At 46.7% G+C, this 17314-nt stretch overlaps 1 protein-coding gene across 1 annotated transcript; it reads right to left on the bottom strand.

Annotated features, from left to right (window-relative positions):
* Positions 1-38: 38 nt before the first annotated feature.
* On the bottom strand, positions 39-13276 carry Kat8 (lysine acetyltransferase 8). The gene is made up of 11 exons (XM_038337619.1): positions 13051-13276; positions 11271-11345; positions 11020-11195; positions 5782-5835; positions 5539-5703; positions 3905-3994; positions 1213-1353; positions 1029-1122; positions 773-923; positions 503-657; positions 39-173 (listed from the first exon to the last, which is right to left on the bottom strand). The coding sequence occupies exons 1-11, from the start codon at positions 13259-13261 to the stop codon at positions 109-111; spliced, it is 1377 nt and encodes a 458-aa protein (XP_038193547.1). The 5' UTR covers positions 13262-13276; the 3' UTR covers positions 39-108.
* Between the last annotated feature and the right edge of the window lie 4038 nt (positions 13277-17314).

Genomic DNA, 17314 nt, shown 5'->3' with positions numbered 1-17314 from the left:
GCAGAGTTTACTTTATTAAAAAAAAAAAAAAAGACACAAAACAGATCTGTACACATATTTACAGGTTAGAGGACAGGAAACGCAGATCCAAAGCAGGGAACAGGCCACTCACTTCTTGGAAAGCTTGACTTGTTTGTGCTTGGGGGGTGCCCACTTGAGGCAGACAGAGTCCACTGTGGGAGAAAAGAGCATGAGAGGCCATGGGTCAAGTCTGTTCACACCTGGCTGCTCTTTCTGGGCCCAGGCCAGGTTTCCTCTTCTCAGGGTAAGAACAAAAGGGTGACCTCAGTCCTGAGGAGGGGAGGGAATCTCAGGAATGAGTAACCTGCTCTAGGTGGCAGTCCTAGAAACTGGTCAAACTGGTTTGGGAACTTGTAACAAGAAAAAAAAAAAAGGAGGCCTTGGCTCTTATCCCACCCTGCCAAACACACCTGTACAACACACACACACACACACACACACACACACACACACACAATGCACACAGCAACACCCCACACACCTGTGATCGGTGGTTTCTTATACTGGGCACTTTTGAGGTGTTCTTCTACCAGCTTAGGGGTGACACAGATCACATGCTGGCCCTTCCAGTACTTGACCATGTTGAGGGACTGCAGGGTGCTGATGATGTCATTCTGGGTGATGCTGGTCATTTGGCTGTATGTAGAAAAGGAACACAGTTCATGGAGACAAGATCCATGCCCAATTTTAGGAGAGCCCATTCCTGTAGGATTCCAAGATGATCTTTCACAAGGTTCTTGATGGACAGTACCTAAGATCTTTGATAGACAATGTGCCCCGGAAGTCTCGTAGGATCTCCAGCAAGACCCATGACCAGTAGCTTCGGTAGCTGAGTTTGCCCAGGTCACTCAGTGGCTTCTCTGGAGAGCCTACAGTACTTTCCAGCTTGGAGAGCTCATAACCTGGCAGTGACAGAAAGAAAACCTTAAAGATCCAGCTTCTCCCCACCCCCCACCTCATCATTCCCAAGTATAGTACCCACTTCCTGGATGGCAGCAGCTACTCACTGAAAGCAATGAGAAACTTTCCATAGCCACGTCGCTGGTAGGGGGGCAGTGTCAGGATGCAGGCTACATTGTTTCCATCTGGGGATTCCTTCTCCTGTGGAGTATGGGGTACTCAGGTCCTTTGGGGGTTCCAGCCTTCATTCTAGTTTATAACACCCTCTTCCCAGTCTCCCCAATCTAGTACCTTAGAAAAGTAGCCGACAATGTGGGCCCCTTGCCTATCTACTTCCGTCAGAATGTAAAAGACAAAGGGTTCCACATCAAAATACAAGGTCTTGTGGTCCAGGAAAAGCTTGGCCAGCAGACACAGGTTCTGACAATATATCTAGGGATAAGAGATAGAAACATGTTAAGCAAACAGTACCACACCTCCACTCGGTCTGGGGACCAGAAGCTGCTCTGCAGCTCTCTAACGTGTCAGGCTGCACAGAGAAATCCAGCAGGCAGCGGGAGTGAGCACCTCCACGAAACAGAATTCAGAGCAGAAAGGAGTCTTCCTGTCAGTAAGGTGGACAGGAAGGAGGCCCAAAGTGAAGTCCGTTCACACTAACGGTAACAGGAAAGCTGGGCTGTTCACAGCTTCCTTTAGTATTTGTGTTTGAAACAGGGTCTCACTATGTAGTCCTGGCTGGCTTGGGACTTATTTTGCAGACATGCTGGCCTCAAACACAAAGAGATCTGCCTGCTTCTGCTTCCTGAGTTCTGGAACTAAAGGCATGTACCATCATGCCCAACTATCTGACGCTTTTTATATTAAATTTTTAGTGGGGAGGCAGCACACATGTAAAGAAGGTCAGAGAGCAACTTCCAGGCATTGTTTTCTTTCCACCGTGGGTTCCAGGATAAGTTCGGGCTGTCAGGCTTGCACGGCCAGCACTTTTACCTGTCAAGCCATCTGACCACATTTGAGGGCCAAATAAAAGGTAGGGTTTTACGTGTATAGTCAGCTTCAATCTTTACAGACATTAGCTTTCAGCACAGGAAACTGAGGCCCAGAAAGAAGAGTGCCTTAGGTTCCATGGCTGGTGGATGTGGGGCAGAAACTCAGCTGGGCCAGGCTCTGTCCCACTCACATCCTGCAGCAGTCAATACAAAGCTGCTAAGCAGAAGCTGGTAACTGCCAACTCAAGAGGCTTGCAGCCAGCCCCAAACCCTGAGTTGTCTGCCCGCCTGGACAGCTGCTGGGCCCCCGCATAACTGATGCAAACAGAGGCCTGCCTAGGCCAGCATTAGGACAGATAACAGTGCTTTGCAGCTGCCTTCTTAGTATAGATTTAAAGCGTTTCTGGTTTTGTTTTCTTTTTTTCCACACTGGCTTTGAACTCTCAGCGATCGCCTGCCTTGGCTTCCAGGAGTGCCAGGATTGAAGGTGTGTTGCCATCACACCCAGCCCTTTCATGTCTGAGACAGGGTTCAGACAGCTCCAGCCCAGGGTGCCCAGCCTCCTGGGTGCTAAGATTATAGGTGCGCATCACCACACACTGGGTGTCTGTTTTCACACCGCTTCTGCTCTCCAAACTAGTCTAAGGCTGTGTGAGCCCAGCACAGCTAGTCTGAGGTGACTCAGGAGTCAGAGCAGGCACAAGGTGGGGCTGGCAAACACCACCCCAATCCCCACTCCATTGCCACTGGAGGCCACTGCTGTTACTCCACCAGTTCAAGCTAAAGGAAGTCAGAGTAGCTAGCAGGGAGCAGGCTCCGTATTGCCCCAGCACAAGGCACCTGAGCCCCAGCAGGTCTCCAATAACAACGAAGGCCATGTTTACTAACAGCCTACTAGATGCCAGGCACGTGCTACATAGCTGACATTTGACATTTGTGCTCTCATCTGTTCCACCAAACAGATGAGGTAAATAATTATGACTCTTATCTTATGGATGCGGAAACAGGAACAAAACAAAGTTAAGTCACTTGTCTGAGGCCAGCCAGGAAGTGACATGGTGATCTAAGAAGCCTGCCCTCTTCATCTTGTACTACACAGCCCTTCAGGGGAGACCAGAACACTGCTAGAGACCTGTCAGACCCAGCAGACAGGGAAGACAGAGACAGAACACCGAAGTCCATCCACTCCCATTGGAGTCACTCACTCCTCTGAGAAGCAGGAGCTCAGCCTGTGAAATCTCTGACAACAATGCTTCCCCTTCCAGGAAAAAAGGAAGCTGGTTAAGAGCAGCCTCAGGCAAGACAGTTCTCTATAACTACCCAGACCAGAATCACCCTGTCTGAAAAGGAGTCCCCAGAAACAGGGGAGACCTGGCCTGAGGTGGTATTATCACATGGCCATGTTCACTATGCACCAACACAGGCCAAGCACCAAGTGACATGAGACCTCACTTGGTCAAGAGTAGGTATAGATACCCACTGAAGGCTGACCTCTGCCTGGTAGAGGGGATAGGTAAGAATCACCCAGGAAGCCGGGCCGTGGTGGCATTCGCCTTTAATCCCAGCACTCGGGAGGCAGAGGCAGGCGGATCTCTGTGAGTTTGAGGCCAGCCTGGTCTACAGAGTGAGTTCCAGGACAGTCAGGTTTGTTACACAGAGAAACCCTGTCTCGAAAAACTAAAATCAAACCCAATAAACAAACAAACAAATAAATAGAACGCTCAGCCCGTGCTAATCCAGGGGGACCAAGAGAACAGAGACTGGTAGCAATTATTTGGCTGGGCAGTGGTGGCGCCCACCTTTAATCCCAGCACTTGGTATGCAGAGGCAGGAGGATCTCTGTGAGTTCCAGGACCGCCTGGTATACAAGACCTAGTTCCAGTACAGGCTTCAAAGCTACAGAGAAACCCTATCTCAAAAAACAAAAACAAAAACAAAAAATTACCCAGGAGACAGATAGCCAGTTTCCTATAAGCCCTGGGCTACCAGCTCACCTTGTGGTCTTTGCCATCCACCTCATACACAGAGATGTTGCTTTTGCGATAGATCTCCTTCCCTGGGGGCTGCCGCCACTGACACTGGCCCTGGAGAGCAGTGAGAACAAGCTTTAGACCTTTATTCTCTCTAAGAGACGTCTTCTGCCTCTTGGTTTTGCCATGTGCAGGCAATCTATGTTCAATGTTTTCTATCCAGTAACCCTCATTTCCTCGTCAGAACAGGATCTAACTAAGGAACTTAGAAATAACTAAGGCATAAAGAGGCTAATAACTGCAAAGTATCATAAGTCGACTAATCTTGGGTCTGGACACGACTCCTCTTTTCCTAAACCTTCTATATTCACCTCAGGTCCTGCTTAGGGAGATGTCCTGCTGTGCTGGTGAAAAGCGCCCCCTTCCTGCCAACTGTAGTACTGCATTTTTTCCTACTGGCTGACATTGCTTGGCTGGGTTTGCTGCCTCTTTTGCTTTGAGGAGCCCAACACCAGGTTTTAGTAAGGGCAAGGAACTTGAATAGTTTGATCCCCATTCTGTAGAAGAGGAAACTGAGGTCTGGAGAGTAGCAGTAAGCTGGTCAAAGTGACCCTCCCAGTAGTAGAAAAGCTGTCTTTTCTTTGTTTCTTCTTTCCTGCCTTTCTTTAAACAAACTTTAAAAAATTATTTTTATTTTTTAGCTGGGCACGGTGCTACAACACCTTTAGTCCCAGCACTCTGAAGGTGGAGGCAGAGGCAGGTGGATGTCTGTGAGTTTAAAGGTGAGCCCACAACTACAAAGCAAGCAAACAAACAAAATACACACATATATGATGTGTATGCATGCATTCACGGTTGTGGGTGTGTGTACTTGAATGCAAGTTCCTGCAGAGACAAGAAGAGGGCTGTAGATTTGGAACTGCAGTTACAAGCACCTGACATGGGTGCTGTGATGTAGGAGATTCTTCTGTCTATGTGTTGCTTTCATTGGTTGAATAAAGAAACTGTCTTGGCCTTTTGATAACGCAGCACTTAGGTGGGCAGAGTAGACAGAACAGAATGCTGGGAAGAAGGGCAGTGTGGCAGATGCCATGAATCTCCGGCCTGAGACAGACATAGGTTAGAATCTTGCCAGTAAGCCACAGTCACGTGAAGATACACTGATTTAATAGAAATGGGTTAGTCAAGATGTAAGAGTTAGCCAATAAGAGGCTAGAGCTAATGGGCCAGACAGTAATTTAATTAATACAATTTCTGTGTGGTCATTTCGGGGGTTAAGCTAGCCGGGTGGTGGGATGCGGCCCGCTCCCTCCTCATATTACAGTGCGGGAAACCTGGGTTGGCTGCAAGAGAATACAATGTTAAGGGGGAGGAGGAGGGGAGGAGATGGAAATTTTTAATTAAAAAAAAAAAGAGAGAGAATACAATGTTTTCAACTCCTGAGCTCTCTCTCTCTCCAAAGTCCTGCTTTTCCTTCCTTAGTGCAGTCCAAACCAGGCTAGAACTCACTATGTAGTTGGGATGGCCCTGAACTTCTGATCTCTATAGAGATCTAGTTAATATCGTCATACCCAGAGGAATCCAGGTCTCTAGTCTCCCGGGCAGTTTTCCCCCAACTTCTCTGGACTCATCCCCAGGTGGGGCAGGCCCAGCCTCACCAGGTGGAAGCGGTAGCTCTTCTCATACTTCATGTACTTGAGGCAGTACTCGCAGAGCCAAAGCTTGGGCTGCTTCCCATAGTCTTCTGGGAAGGGTGAGAAGTACCAGGCATCAATCTCGTAGTTCCCAATGTGGATCTTGTCTACATACTTCACTTTGGTGATCTGCAGACAGGGAGAGCTCAGCAGGAACAAGGAGGGCAGGAGTACCCCAGCTGCTCCCCAAACCCTGCACATTCTTACCGCCTCATGTTCCTTCTCCAAGGCTGCTGTGGTGGGGTCCATCTCTGCATAGGTCTGGGCACAAGTGCACAGAGATGAACAGACATGGTTAGACTGTCCCCCATCCTAGAGCTCAGTGCTCATCTACTGCCGTCTATAATAACTGCAGTAACAACAATAATCATGTCAGCACCTCATTTAGTCTACTTGGTTGGGAGGCTGGCTCTTCTTAGCTCTTATCTGCCTAGCGACCCACACGTCCAGATGCCTCAATCTGGACCTTGAGCTACATATAAGCAGGGGCTGGGGTGAGGCCTGGTTTGTGGTTAGGTTAAGAGCTTTGGTGACAGTAGTGGCACTTGCCTTTAAACCCAGCACCTAGGAACCTAAGGGGGGGGGGGGGGGGTGGATCTAGGTCAACAAGTATAAAGCCAGCCTGGACTATGTTGGACCCTGTGTCAAAACAAACAACAAAAACCAGATTGACGTAGGGTGTAGTGACACATCTTTTTAAATCCCAGCACTCCAAAGGCAAAGACAGGCAGATTGCTGAGTTTGAGGCCAGCCTGGTCTACACTGAGTTCCAGGGCAGTCAGGGATACAGAGAAACCTTGTCTCGAAAAATAAACAAAAAGCTTCAACTTCACTGGGTTATTCGTGTCCAGAGTACGACCCACTGCTGGCAAGGGTCTCCCTCCTGAACAGCAGACCTCAGCAGTTTTTGAGAATACCTCTGTCAGATGTCCAGAAAGGACTTCTAGGTTACTCTTTCTTCTGGGCCCTCTCTTAAACATGACTGTCACTGGCCAACTTGCTCATAAGACTTCTTCTTCACAGTGGTGGTGACCTCAGCAGTGGCCAACTGAGCGGATGCCAACTCTGATGTCCATGGCATCTCTGGAATCAGTTCCGGTAGAACTTCTCTCTGACCCAATAGAAATACTTGCTATTTTAGGTCTGGACCACTACCTGTGGTTCCTTGCTATATCTCTTCCCCTCAAACCTACAGCTTTGAAAACCTTTTTTCCAGTCTTCAACCTTTACAGTTACTTTCACTTGAGCATGCCTGGCCCTCTCTTCACGCTCTAGATGCTCACCTCACCGCAGTACAGGTCAGGCGAGTCTATGACAGAGCTCTGGGAACTATCACGTATATTATTTTTGCTTTTTCCTGTCATTCAAGGCCCAACATCCTTCCCAAGCATCTTCCAGGAATTCTTATATTCGCTTCTTTCTTTGTGTTGGGTTGTTTGTTAATTATGTTGTTTTTGAGATAGGGTCTCATTCTGTACAGCACACTGGTCTGGAATTTGCCTTATAACCTAGACTGGCCTTGAATTCCAAGCTTACAGGAAATTCTTATCTCAGCTGACCAATCCTTCACACCTCAGGACCCCAGTGCTGTGACTAAAGGTAAGCACCACCACACCTGGCCTTGACAGAGAACTCTTTTAGCAATTTTAGAGAGTAGTAAACAGACAGACCAGGATAAGCTCACTTGCCTGTGGGTACCTGCAGCTGCCAAGCATTCTATAGATACTATAGATATTATTTCATTTAGCTTTTATAGTGAGTCTTTGAAACTAGAGTGCTTGTTATTCTCACCATACAAAAGAGGAAACTAAGGTACAAAGAAGCAAAGTCACTTGCCCAAGGTCACAGAACTGGTAGCTCAGCAGAGTAGCCTTGGTCTGCCCAATTCCAAAAAAAGACAGGAAAAACAAAAGGAACAAAGATTTTCTCCTCAAACGCCTCTTTAAACTGTCTGTCTCCTAGTTCCAGGACAGGCTCCAAAGCCACAGAGAAACCCTGTCTCGAAAAACCAAAAAAAAAAAAAATAAAAATAAAAAAATAAACTGTCTGTCTCAATTTTCACAAAGCACAATTCTTTTCTTCAAATACATTAAAGAATTACAAAACCACTATTTTTCTTAAATGTTGCAGTTTATTCAGAATTAAACAATAACTAGAACAGGGCACGGTGGTATACACCTGTGTCTCAGCACTTCAGAGGTGGAGGCAAGGGAATCAGTTCAAGGTCATCCCTGACTATATATCAAGTTTGAGATCACGCCCCAAAAAACCCCAACCAATCAACAGACTAAAGTCCCCAATCAGGGTTGATTCTAAAGAATCTGGTGACAGTTTTATCAATGACTCAGCCCCATTATCTACCTGCTGACTGAGCCACTATTCTACTCAGAAGACCATCTTCTAAACCTGTGATATCCGAGAAAACAGCCATGAATCACAACTGCTATTTAAACACAAATTCATGACATTTTTTAAAAAAGATCTAGGGCGCTGGAGAGATGTCTGCTCTCCCAGAGGTCCTGAGTTCAATTCCCAGCAACCACATGGTGGCTCACAACCATCTGTAAGTGAGATCTGGTGCCTTCTTCTGGCATGCAGGCACACTTGAAGGCAGAACACTGTATATGTAATGAACAAATAAATTTAAAAAAAAATTCTACAGAGCTGTTACGCAGAGAAACCCTGTATCAACCACCCCCCCCAAATTCTAGTCAAATTGGACATGTGCAAACCAGTACTGCAGAGCACAGGTGACTGGAGGGGTTGCTACTGTCCCGGCTAGCAACAGCCCATGGACAGTGCCACCCTAGACCTGGAAGGCCTTTCTAACCTCAGAGTACTGAAATCAGAGCTGGCACTGTACCCAGCTGAAATGTCTGTGTAGATATACATACATGGATTACAAGTGAAACAAAGCCACCTCAAAATAATACTTACCTCTAAGAACGTGGAAAACACTGATAGTTTATATTACCCTATTTTTTCTTCTACTAAAAAAAAAAATTTAAAGTGATGGAGAAATGGCTGAGAAGTTAGGAGTATTTGCTGCTCTTGCAGAAGATCTGGGTTCGGGTCCCAGCACCCACATGGTGGCTCACAGCCTCTTGTAACTGCAATTCTAGGAATCAATACCCTCTTTTGAACTCGGTGGGCACTGGACATACATGTGCTACACATGCAGGCAACATTCACACACACAAATCTAAAAAAACATTTATAAAGTGAATGTTTTCCACACCACACCAAAAGTCCACAGTGAGGAAAGCGTGGCTGCACTATGTTCACCAAGAATGGGAAGGGCAGAACTGACCCGGCTCACGGCTATTGCTGGGCCTTGGCTCGGACATCGATGCAAGACTGAATTAGTCAGAAAAATGTAACTTTTCCTTTGCTTTCTTTCCTCTGTCTCTTCTCTAAGCATACTTTCCTTAACAATTTGGGTTTCTCCCCAACACTGTGAGCTTCCTTACATCTCTAAAGCCTCTAGAACTTGGCTCCCTGCCAAGTAGCTGACAATCCACCACGTATCTGACCTCTGTGCACAGATTGTTTTCCTAAACTTTACACCCTGCCTGCCTTCTGGGCTTTCTTTTAAACTCCAATACAATTGTCAAACTTAAAAACAGAAAGGAAGAGGAAAGAAAAAGGAAAGGAGCTTCAGAATGGGAGGAACACAATCCCCGGGAACAGTAAAGGCCAGCCTGGGCTACTTAGTCACAAGACCAAGACAGCTGGGCGTGATGACTCACCTGCAAGCCTAGCACTAGGGAGGCAGGCATAGGAGAATCAGGAGTTCAAGAGCAGCCTTGGCTATGTAGGAAGTCTGAGGCCAGCCTGGCTATAAAGAGGGCCATTGAGATGGCTCAGTGGGTGCTGGTGTGAGCACTGTGAGCCTAGAGACCTAGACTTGAGCCCCGGAACCTACTTCAAGGTAGGAGAGGACTGACTTCCCAAAGCTGCTCTCCAGCCTCCACATTCTCAAATCACAGCACACATACCCCAATCTACACCCACAATAGCAAAAAAATGGGGGAAAAGCATATATTTAATTTTATATTTATATTTAATATTATATTTAAATCTTTATCTCTATCTAGATACATATGTATAATTTTTTTAAAAAGAAGAATCTTGGTTTCGGATACATTTGTATAATGTATCAAAACCATGGTTAGGGGCTAGCTGCTAACACTGTACTTCCTAATGAAATTTCTTTCCTTTTCTTTTGATTTATTTATTTATTTACTTATTTATTTATTATGCATACAATATTCTGTGTCTGTATGTCTGCAGGCCAGAAGAGGGCACCAGACCTCATTACAGATGGTTATCAGCCACCATGTGGTTGCTGGGAATTGAACTCAGGACCTTTGGAAGAGCAGGCAATGCTCTTAACCGCTGAGCCATCTCTCCAGCCCTTCTTTTGATTTTTTGAGACAGGGTTTCTCTGTGTAGCTTTGGAGCCTGTCCTGGAACTTCTTCTCTCTGTAGAGCAGGCTGGCCTTGAACTCACAGAGATTCGCCTGCCTCTGCCCCACCCCCCACTGCCTTGCCTTTTTTTTTTTAAGATTTATTTATTTTTTATGTTTATATATTGGAGTTTTGGCTGAATATATATCTGGGGATGCCATATCCTCTGGAACTAGAGTTATAGACAGTTGTGAACTGCCATGTGGGTGCTGGGAATTGAACCAGGTACTTTGTGGAAGAACAGCCAATTTTTTTTTTTTTGGTTTTTCGAGACAGGGTTTCTCTGTAGCTTTGGTGTCTGTCCTTGAACTAGCTCTAGTAGACCAGGCTGGCCTCGAACTCACAGAGATCCGCCTGCCTCTGCCCCGGAGTGCCGGGATTAAAGGCACATGCCACCACCACCCAGCACAGCCAGTGCTCTTAACCGCTGAACCATTTCTGCAGTTCTCCAGTGACATTTCTAAACCCACCTGTGTTCCCTCTGTAAACAAAGAATGATGATTAAGGCCAGTCTGCAATGCCAGTGACAGGAGGGAATGAAGTCTATCTTAGTGCTGCCGCTCACAGACCACTAACGGGTGGCCTAACTCCTGCCTACCTTTTAACCAGCTGTCTAACTATAACATGTGAACTTCTCTGAGCCTACTTCCTCATGTACAAAAAGAACAAATTTTCCCTGTGGTGATGGACTACTGGGGAGGATCTGATGAATTTTTACAGCACTCAGCATGGTGCTGGAAAACCAAGTTACCGACATCATTTTGTTTTGTTTTCCTTTCCTCTGGACTTCAAGTTCCAGAGTCCCAGTCCTACCTGTACTATTTCCTTCTGTGAGACAGCAAGTCTCTTTTCTCTATAAGCTGAGGTGTTTTACAAATGAAGAATAAATGATAAAATCCCTGGCACATTTCAAGACCTCAAGTGGGAGGAGCCATGGTTTTGTTACTGGGCCCTAGAGGGGGGAAGGGCCAGGACCTTCTGCACGTGGTTGATCTCATCGTGCTTTCGTTTTTGGTTTCGCGTGATCTTGCGCTCAGGCTGCTCCGCCAGCTCACTCAGGTATTTCTCAGAGTTCTTTTGCACGGCATCCTTCACTGTCTTGGTCAGTGCTAGTCGGTTCTTGTCCACCCATTCGTCCAGTCGCCTGTTAACTGTTAAGATGGACCATGAGGGACTGACTTGCTACCTTTTCCTTCCACCCAGGCCCAGTGGCCCCAAACACTCACAGCCCACATAGTGTACATAGAATTCTTCTCGGCCCTCCTGGTCATTCACTCTAGACTGGATCACTTCTGCTGAATCTGGAAAGAAAAAATGGGATCTGATGCACTGAGGGATAATGTCCAGATTCATCCGTCCACATCTGCTAGAGCACTTACTCACACTAACTATAAGGTGAGCTGGGCCAGGACTTTAGTTTCGGGGGAGGAGGGTGAGGCTTACAGAGACCAGAGATTTGAAAAACAAGAAAACCTGGTATTTAAGTGTGTTTGACTCCAAAGTCAGTGCTCACTGTAGTCACTCACTTGTGGGGACACGGGAGCCGGCTGGGGACTAGGACAGGTTAAACTTATCTAATTCCTCCTCCACATTCCTAGATGAAGGTAGCTGGCCACATTATATTGACTTCCTGAACCTTAGTTTCTTTATCTGGAAAGTAAGAATAGTGCTTATTTAAAGGGGTAAAAGAATGGCTTAAAATGCTTAGCACAGTGGCAGATACCTAGCAGATCTGTCTAGACACTAACGTTAGTCTGATCTTCTATGATGCTATTGCTGGACACAGAAGGCAGATACAATAATGAGTCACACGTGAACTTGCTCTCTAGCAGGTTCCCATTTAACAGAGGAAAGCAGACAAGTTTAACATGTTACATATATTATGGCTGAGGCATGAAAAAAAAAACTATTACAGAACATACTAGCAATTGACTTTGCCTGAGGGGTCAAGAATGGGGTCAGCATGCGAGATAAAGAGATGAATTAAAGCGCAAACACGAGAAAGGTTAACACATTCCAATAAGAAAGCACCAGCGACAAAAGGCTTATAAAGGCAATCTTCGGAGAGTCAATGGCCTTTACTAGGAGTGCCTAGAAACCAGGGAGATCAACTGGGCACACCTTTAATCCCAGCACTTGGGAGGCAGAGGCAAGTGGATCTCTGTGAGTTCGAGGCCAGCCTGGTCTACAAAGCAAGTTTCCGGACAGCCAAGGCTGCACAGAGAAACCCTGTCTAAAGAAACTATGGAGAGTTCTCAGACATGCAAGTGTTACTTTAAGGAGTTTTGTTTTTGAAACAGGGTCCTGGATCTGCTGGAACTCATTATGCAAGCCAGGCTGCCCTCACAGATACGCCTTCCCAGCGCTCGGATTAAAGGTGTGTCTACCATGCCCCACTTTATTCTAGTTTTAAAACTACATTTATTTATCTTATTAGGGGGAGTGGAGGAGAGCCTCAACGTGAAGGTCAGAGGACAACCAGTGAGATCACTGTCTCCTTCCACTATATGGGTTCCGGGAATAGAACTCAGATGGGTCACAATTGGTGGGGAACACCTTTACCTGCTGAGCCATCTTGGCTTGGGGTTTATTTTGAAACCAGGAGCATGGGATTTATTTTGAAGAGGGAAGAAAAAGGAACCTAAGTAGAAGGGAAACTTGTTTTTATGAATTGGGCATCCTCTTGGCTGGCGACCTAGAGGACGAGAGAAATGTAAAGACAGACAAAAACAAAACAAACAAAAACACCGCCAGTGAAGGAACAGAGCGAGAAAAATGAAGCTCGAAATCAGGCAAGAGTGAGTGCTCACACGCTAACAACGTGATCACCTCGCTGGTGGCTTTACAGGAGAAAGCATAATCCCTGACTACAGCCTCCTTTAGGCTTACCTGAGTTACCACCCACGCCCCGAGACGCCCAGCCCCAAACCCCACCCTACAGCGCACCCGTCCGTAAGCCCCGCCCATCCCTAGACCCCGCCTCTAGGCCTTGGACCCCGCCCTCACGCCAGGTGCTGTCGGGCCGCCGGCACAGGTACGTTTCTCCGATTTCCACGGTGACTTCTGGCTCGCCACGCGCCGGGGTCGGCGGAGAGACGCGGCCCGGGGACCGAGCAGGCCCCTCGACTGCTGCATTTTCCCCGGGCCCGGACTCGGCCTCCCCAACAATTCCCGAAGACGTTGCAGCAACCGCGGCTGTTGCTCCCTGTGCCGCCATTGCGGTACCGGAAGTGATGCTGGAAACTGGCGAGACGGGAGCTTTTAGTTCCGGGTCAGCCCGGAGGGGGCGGAGTCTCAGCGTTAAAGACTGTGATGTGCCCTTGTTGTGTCGTGGGTACCCGGGGAAGCTATCGGTAGTTACACTCTAGAGACCGTCCAATCTGATTTTTATACTCCTGACTGACTTGGAACCCGGTATGTAGACCAGGCCAGCCTTGAATTCACAAGAGATCCTGTCTACTCTGCTGAGTTTAATGACGTGCGCCTCCACGCCCGGACTCAGTCTGAATTTTGTTGAATTTATTGTTTTGCTTTTGGTTTGTGGGTTTTTTTTTTTTTTTTTTTTTTTTTTTTTGGTTTTTCGAGACAGGGTTTCACTGTAGTTTCTAGAGCCTGTCCTGGAACTAGCTCTTGTAGACCAGGCTGGCCTCGAACTCAGAGATCCGCCTGCCTCTGCCTCCCGAGTGCTGGGATTAAAGGCGTGCGCCATCACCGCCCGGCTTGGTTTGTGTTTTTGAGACAGGGTTTCTCTGTGTAGTACTCTCTCTATCTCTATTTTTTTTCCTCTCTGTTTTTGTAGACCAGGCTGGCCTCAAACTCACAGAGATCCACCTGCCTCTCGTTTACAATGGGAGTAAAATCTGTTGAGACACGGAAAGAACGAGTATGCCAAATAAACTACCTTCAGAGAATAAACTTTTTTTTTTTTTTTTTTTTTTTTAGAATCACATTAGTTCCAACAGGGCTCAAACCTGTAATGTCGTCATAGGTGTCTTGAGGTCTCTTTTCATTATCCTCCCAAATATTTAGGTTAGGATGTGTGTTACCACACCAGGTTCATGCACTGGTACAGATTGTACCGCAAGGTTTCATCAATGCTAGGCAAACATTGCCACTGAACTACATCTCCAGCCAGAATGGCACCTCTTAAAAAGAGGGGTTAGGGCCGGGCGGAGGTGGCGCACGCCTTTAATCCCAGCACTCGGGAGGCAGAGGCAGGCGGATCTCTGTGAGTTCGAGGCCAGCCTGGTCTACAAGAGCTAGTTCCAGGACAGGCTCCAAAGCCACAGAGAAACCCTGTCTCGAAAAACCAAAAAAAAAAAAAAAAGAAAGAAAAAAGAAAAAAAAGAGGGGTTAGGGGGCTGGAGAGATGGCTCAGCGGTTAAGAGCATTGCCTGTTCTTCCAAAGGTCCTGATTCAATTCCCAGCACCCACATGATGGCTCACAACCATCTGTAATGAGGTCTGGTGCCCTCTTCTGGCCTGCAGGCAGACACACAGACAGAATATTGTATACAAAATAAATTTTTTTTAAAAGGGGAAAAAAAGAGGGGTTAGGGGCTGAGCAGATGCAGTAAAGAGCTATTTCGGCAGTGGCTGAGGAATCTTGAGTAATGGCCCTTTTCTGAGAAGTGCACTAAGTTCACAGGTTCAGTGAAGATTAAACCACATGGTCAAGTCATAAGATTATCCAAACCATATGAGCACATTCAAGTTAAACAACTTCTCACCAGCTGGCTTACTGGAATAAAGATCCTTTTCTCACCCTAGTCGTTTGGACGAACTGGGTCCCACCACATGGTGAGCATGCCCAGCACTGCCACGAACTTCTCCAACAGCACAAGGCAGTGTGAGGCAGAGCAGGAACTTCGTAAGCATCTTGTCTAGACATTCTCTGAAAGGTCTCTGACTCATAACTTGGTTATCAGTCTTCACAACAGTTGTTAAGAGAGATGCAACTTGAAGTCGGGATCCAGAAACTATGTCCCAGTAAATATCTCACTGAGCTGTCGTGGCGCACGCCTTTAATCCCAGCACTTGGGAGGCAAAGGCAGGCAGATCTCTGTAAGTTTGAGGCCAGCCTGGTCTACAGAGTGAGTTCCAGTTCAGCCAGGACTGTTACACAGAGAAACCCTGTCTTTAAAAAAAAAAAAAAAAAAATTCAGGGGCTGGAGAGATGGCTCAGTGGTTAAGAGCACTGCCTGCTCTTCCAAAGGTCATGAGTTCGATTCCCGGCAACCACATGGTGGCTCACAACCATCTGTAATGAGGTCTGCTGACCTCTTCTGGTCTGCAGACACACACAGACAGAATATTGTATACATAATAAACAAATATTTTTTAAAAATTCAAAAAAAGAAAAAAAATTTGGCCACTGGATCTCTGTGAGACATGGCATGGGGAATAAAATCTTTTTTGTGGGGAGGGGGAGCTGGAGAGATGGCTCATCAATTAGGAGCATGTACTGCCCTTGTGGATCTGAGGAACTCTAGCTCCCAGGGGAGCCTACACTTTCTTTGACTCCACAGGCACCTGCAGTAACATGCATACACCCACAGGCAGACACATAGGAGAGAAAAGGCACTAGGAAGGACTGGTGGTTTTGATAGACAGTGCCAGATATCTGACTGACATCCTAAGACAGACAAGCCGAAGAGACCTTCTCCCATTCCAATCCTGTCGTGGGATATTAGTTTAAGACGTGTTACATGAGTTTATATTGTGGAATATTTGTCTAATGATGCAGATATCTGCTGTTTTCATTTATGTGGCATTTGTTTAACTCAGTAAAGCTGTGTTATTTTGCCAATCTAAAACATCTGATTGGTCTAATAAAGAGCTGAACAGCCAATAGCTAGGCAGGAGGAAGTATAGGCGGGGCTGGTGGGTAGAGAGAGTAAATGGAACGAAAAAGAGACCGGGGAGGAAAACACCAGGGGCCAGCCACCCAGCTGGCCACAAAGTAGGAAAGATAAATAAAGGTAAAAAGCTCAAAGGCAAAATGTAGTTAAAGAGAAACGTGATATTTACATTAGAAAAGCTAGCCAGAAACAGGCCAAGCCAAGGCCAGTCATTCATAAGAATACGATTCCATGTATTTGTTTGGGATCTGGATAGCAAGCCCCCAAAGAGGAAAAAAACCAAAACTACTATACAACCCTTTTCAGGATTGTTGTTGCATTTGCCCAGGCTTCTGTTACCTCACATAATACATCACCTGATATCTTCAGTTCCCAATGATGTCCTAAGTAAGGATTAGCCTAGGCTCAGTAATTCACTGATCAGTTCTGAGCACACTCACACCCCATGCTGCCTTCATGCCAGTATCCGCCGTGATGCTAACGTTTTTCCTGGAACTGTGGAGACTGCACTTGGGCCACCCCTTACCATCGGGTGTGTGAGCACGGACGCACTTGCAGGCAGGTGAGAGGACGTTTCAGGACTCAGTTCACCTTCTGCCATGAGTTCCACGGGCACACTCAGCGGCAAGTGCTTTCACCTGCTGAGCCATCTCCCTGGGCCCAGACCCTTTTTTGTTACTGCTGTTGAGATCTGTTATTTCTCCGTATGTATCACATTTATGTACTTTCAAAAACTAGAACGTAAGACTTGTATCACATCTATGTACTTTCAAAAACTAGAACATAAGACTCTTCTTTGACAACTGCCTAAAGGATTTGTTAAGACTGGGCTCTGCCAAGTAGCAGACTTGGCTTTGAAATCAGGATCCTTCTTTGAGTACCCCAGGTGCCAGAATCACAGGTGTGATTCTGCCTGAAAAGGTGAACGAGTCTTGTTTTGTTTTCTTGGTTTTGTTTTGTTTTTTTGATTTTTTGACAGGGTTTCTCTGTGTAGCCCTAGCTGTCCTGGAACTCACTCTGTAGACCAGGCTGGCCTCGAACTCACAGAGGTTTGCCTGCCTCTGCCTCATGCATGCTGGGATTAAAGGCGGGCGCCACCACCATCCAGCTTGTTTTTGTTTTTTGGAGACATGGTTACTCTGTGTAACAGGTATGGCTGTCCTGTAACTTACTTTGTAGACCAGGCTGGCCTCAAACTCATAAAGATCTGCCTCCTCTGCTTCTTGAGTGCTGGGGTTAAAGGTGTGGACCACCACCTTCGGCTAAGAGTCTAGGAATTTAGATACTTTCTCATCTCCACGTCCCAGAACAGGGATTGTCAGGTGAGGGAATCGGTTACCATGGAGCTTAACTCTCTAGGGTCTGCTGTGAAGAACAGTGGACTAGCTCTGGACTTTGTATTAAGATAG

Source organism: Arvicola amphibius, chromosome 1 (assembly GCF_903992535.2).
Source record: "Arvicola amphibius chromosome 1, mArvAmp1.2, whole genome shotgun sequence".
Lineage (NCBI taxonomy): Eukaryota > Metazoa > Chordata > Mammalia > Rodentia > Cricetidae > Arvicola > Arvicola amphibius.
This window is presented reverse-complemented; position numbering and strand designations above follow the sequence as displayed.

Coding starts and splice junctions, on each gene's coding strand:
- Kat8 (XM_038337619.1), bottom strand. CDS start 13,261: ATGGCGGCACAGGGAGCAACAGCCGCGGTTGCTGCAACGTCTTCGGGA. Junction 5,704..5,781: donor TGGAGAAGGAACATGAGGCG/GTAAGAATGTGC, acceptor CCCTGTCTGCAG/ATCACCAAAGTGAAGTATGT. Junction 658..772: donor TTGTCTATCAAAGATCTTAG/GTACTGTCCATC, acceptor TTCTACATACAG/CCAAATGACCAGCATCACCC.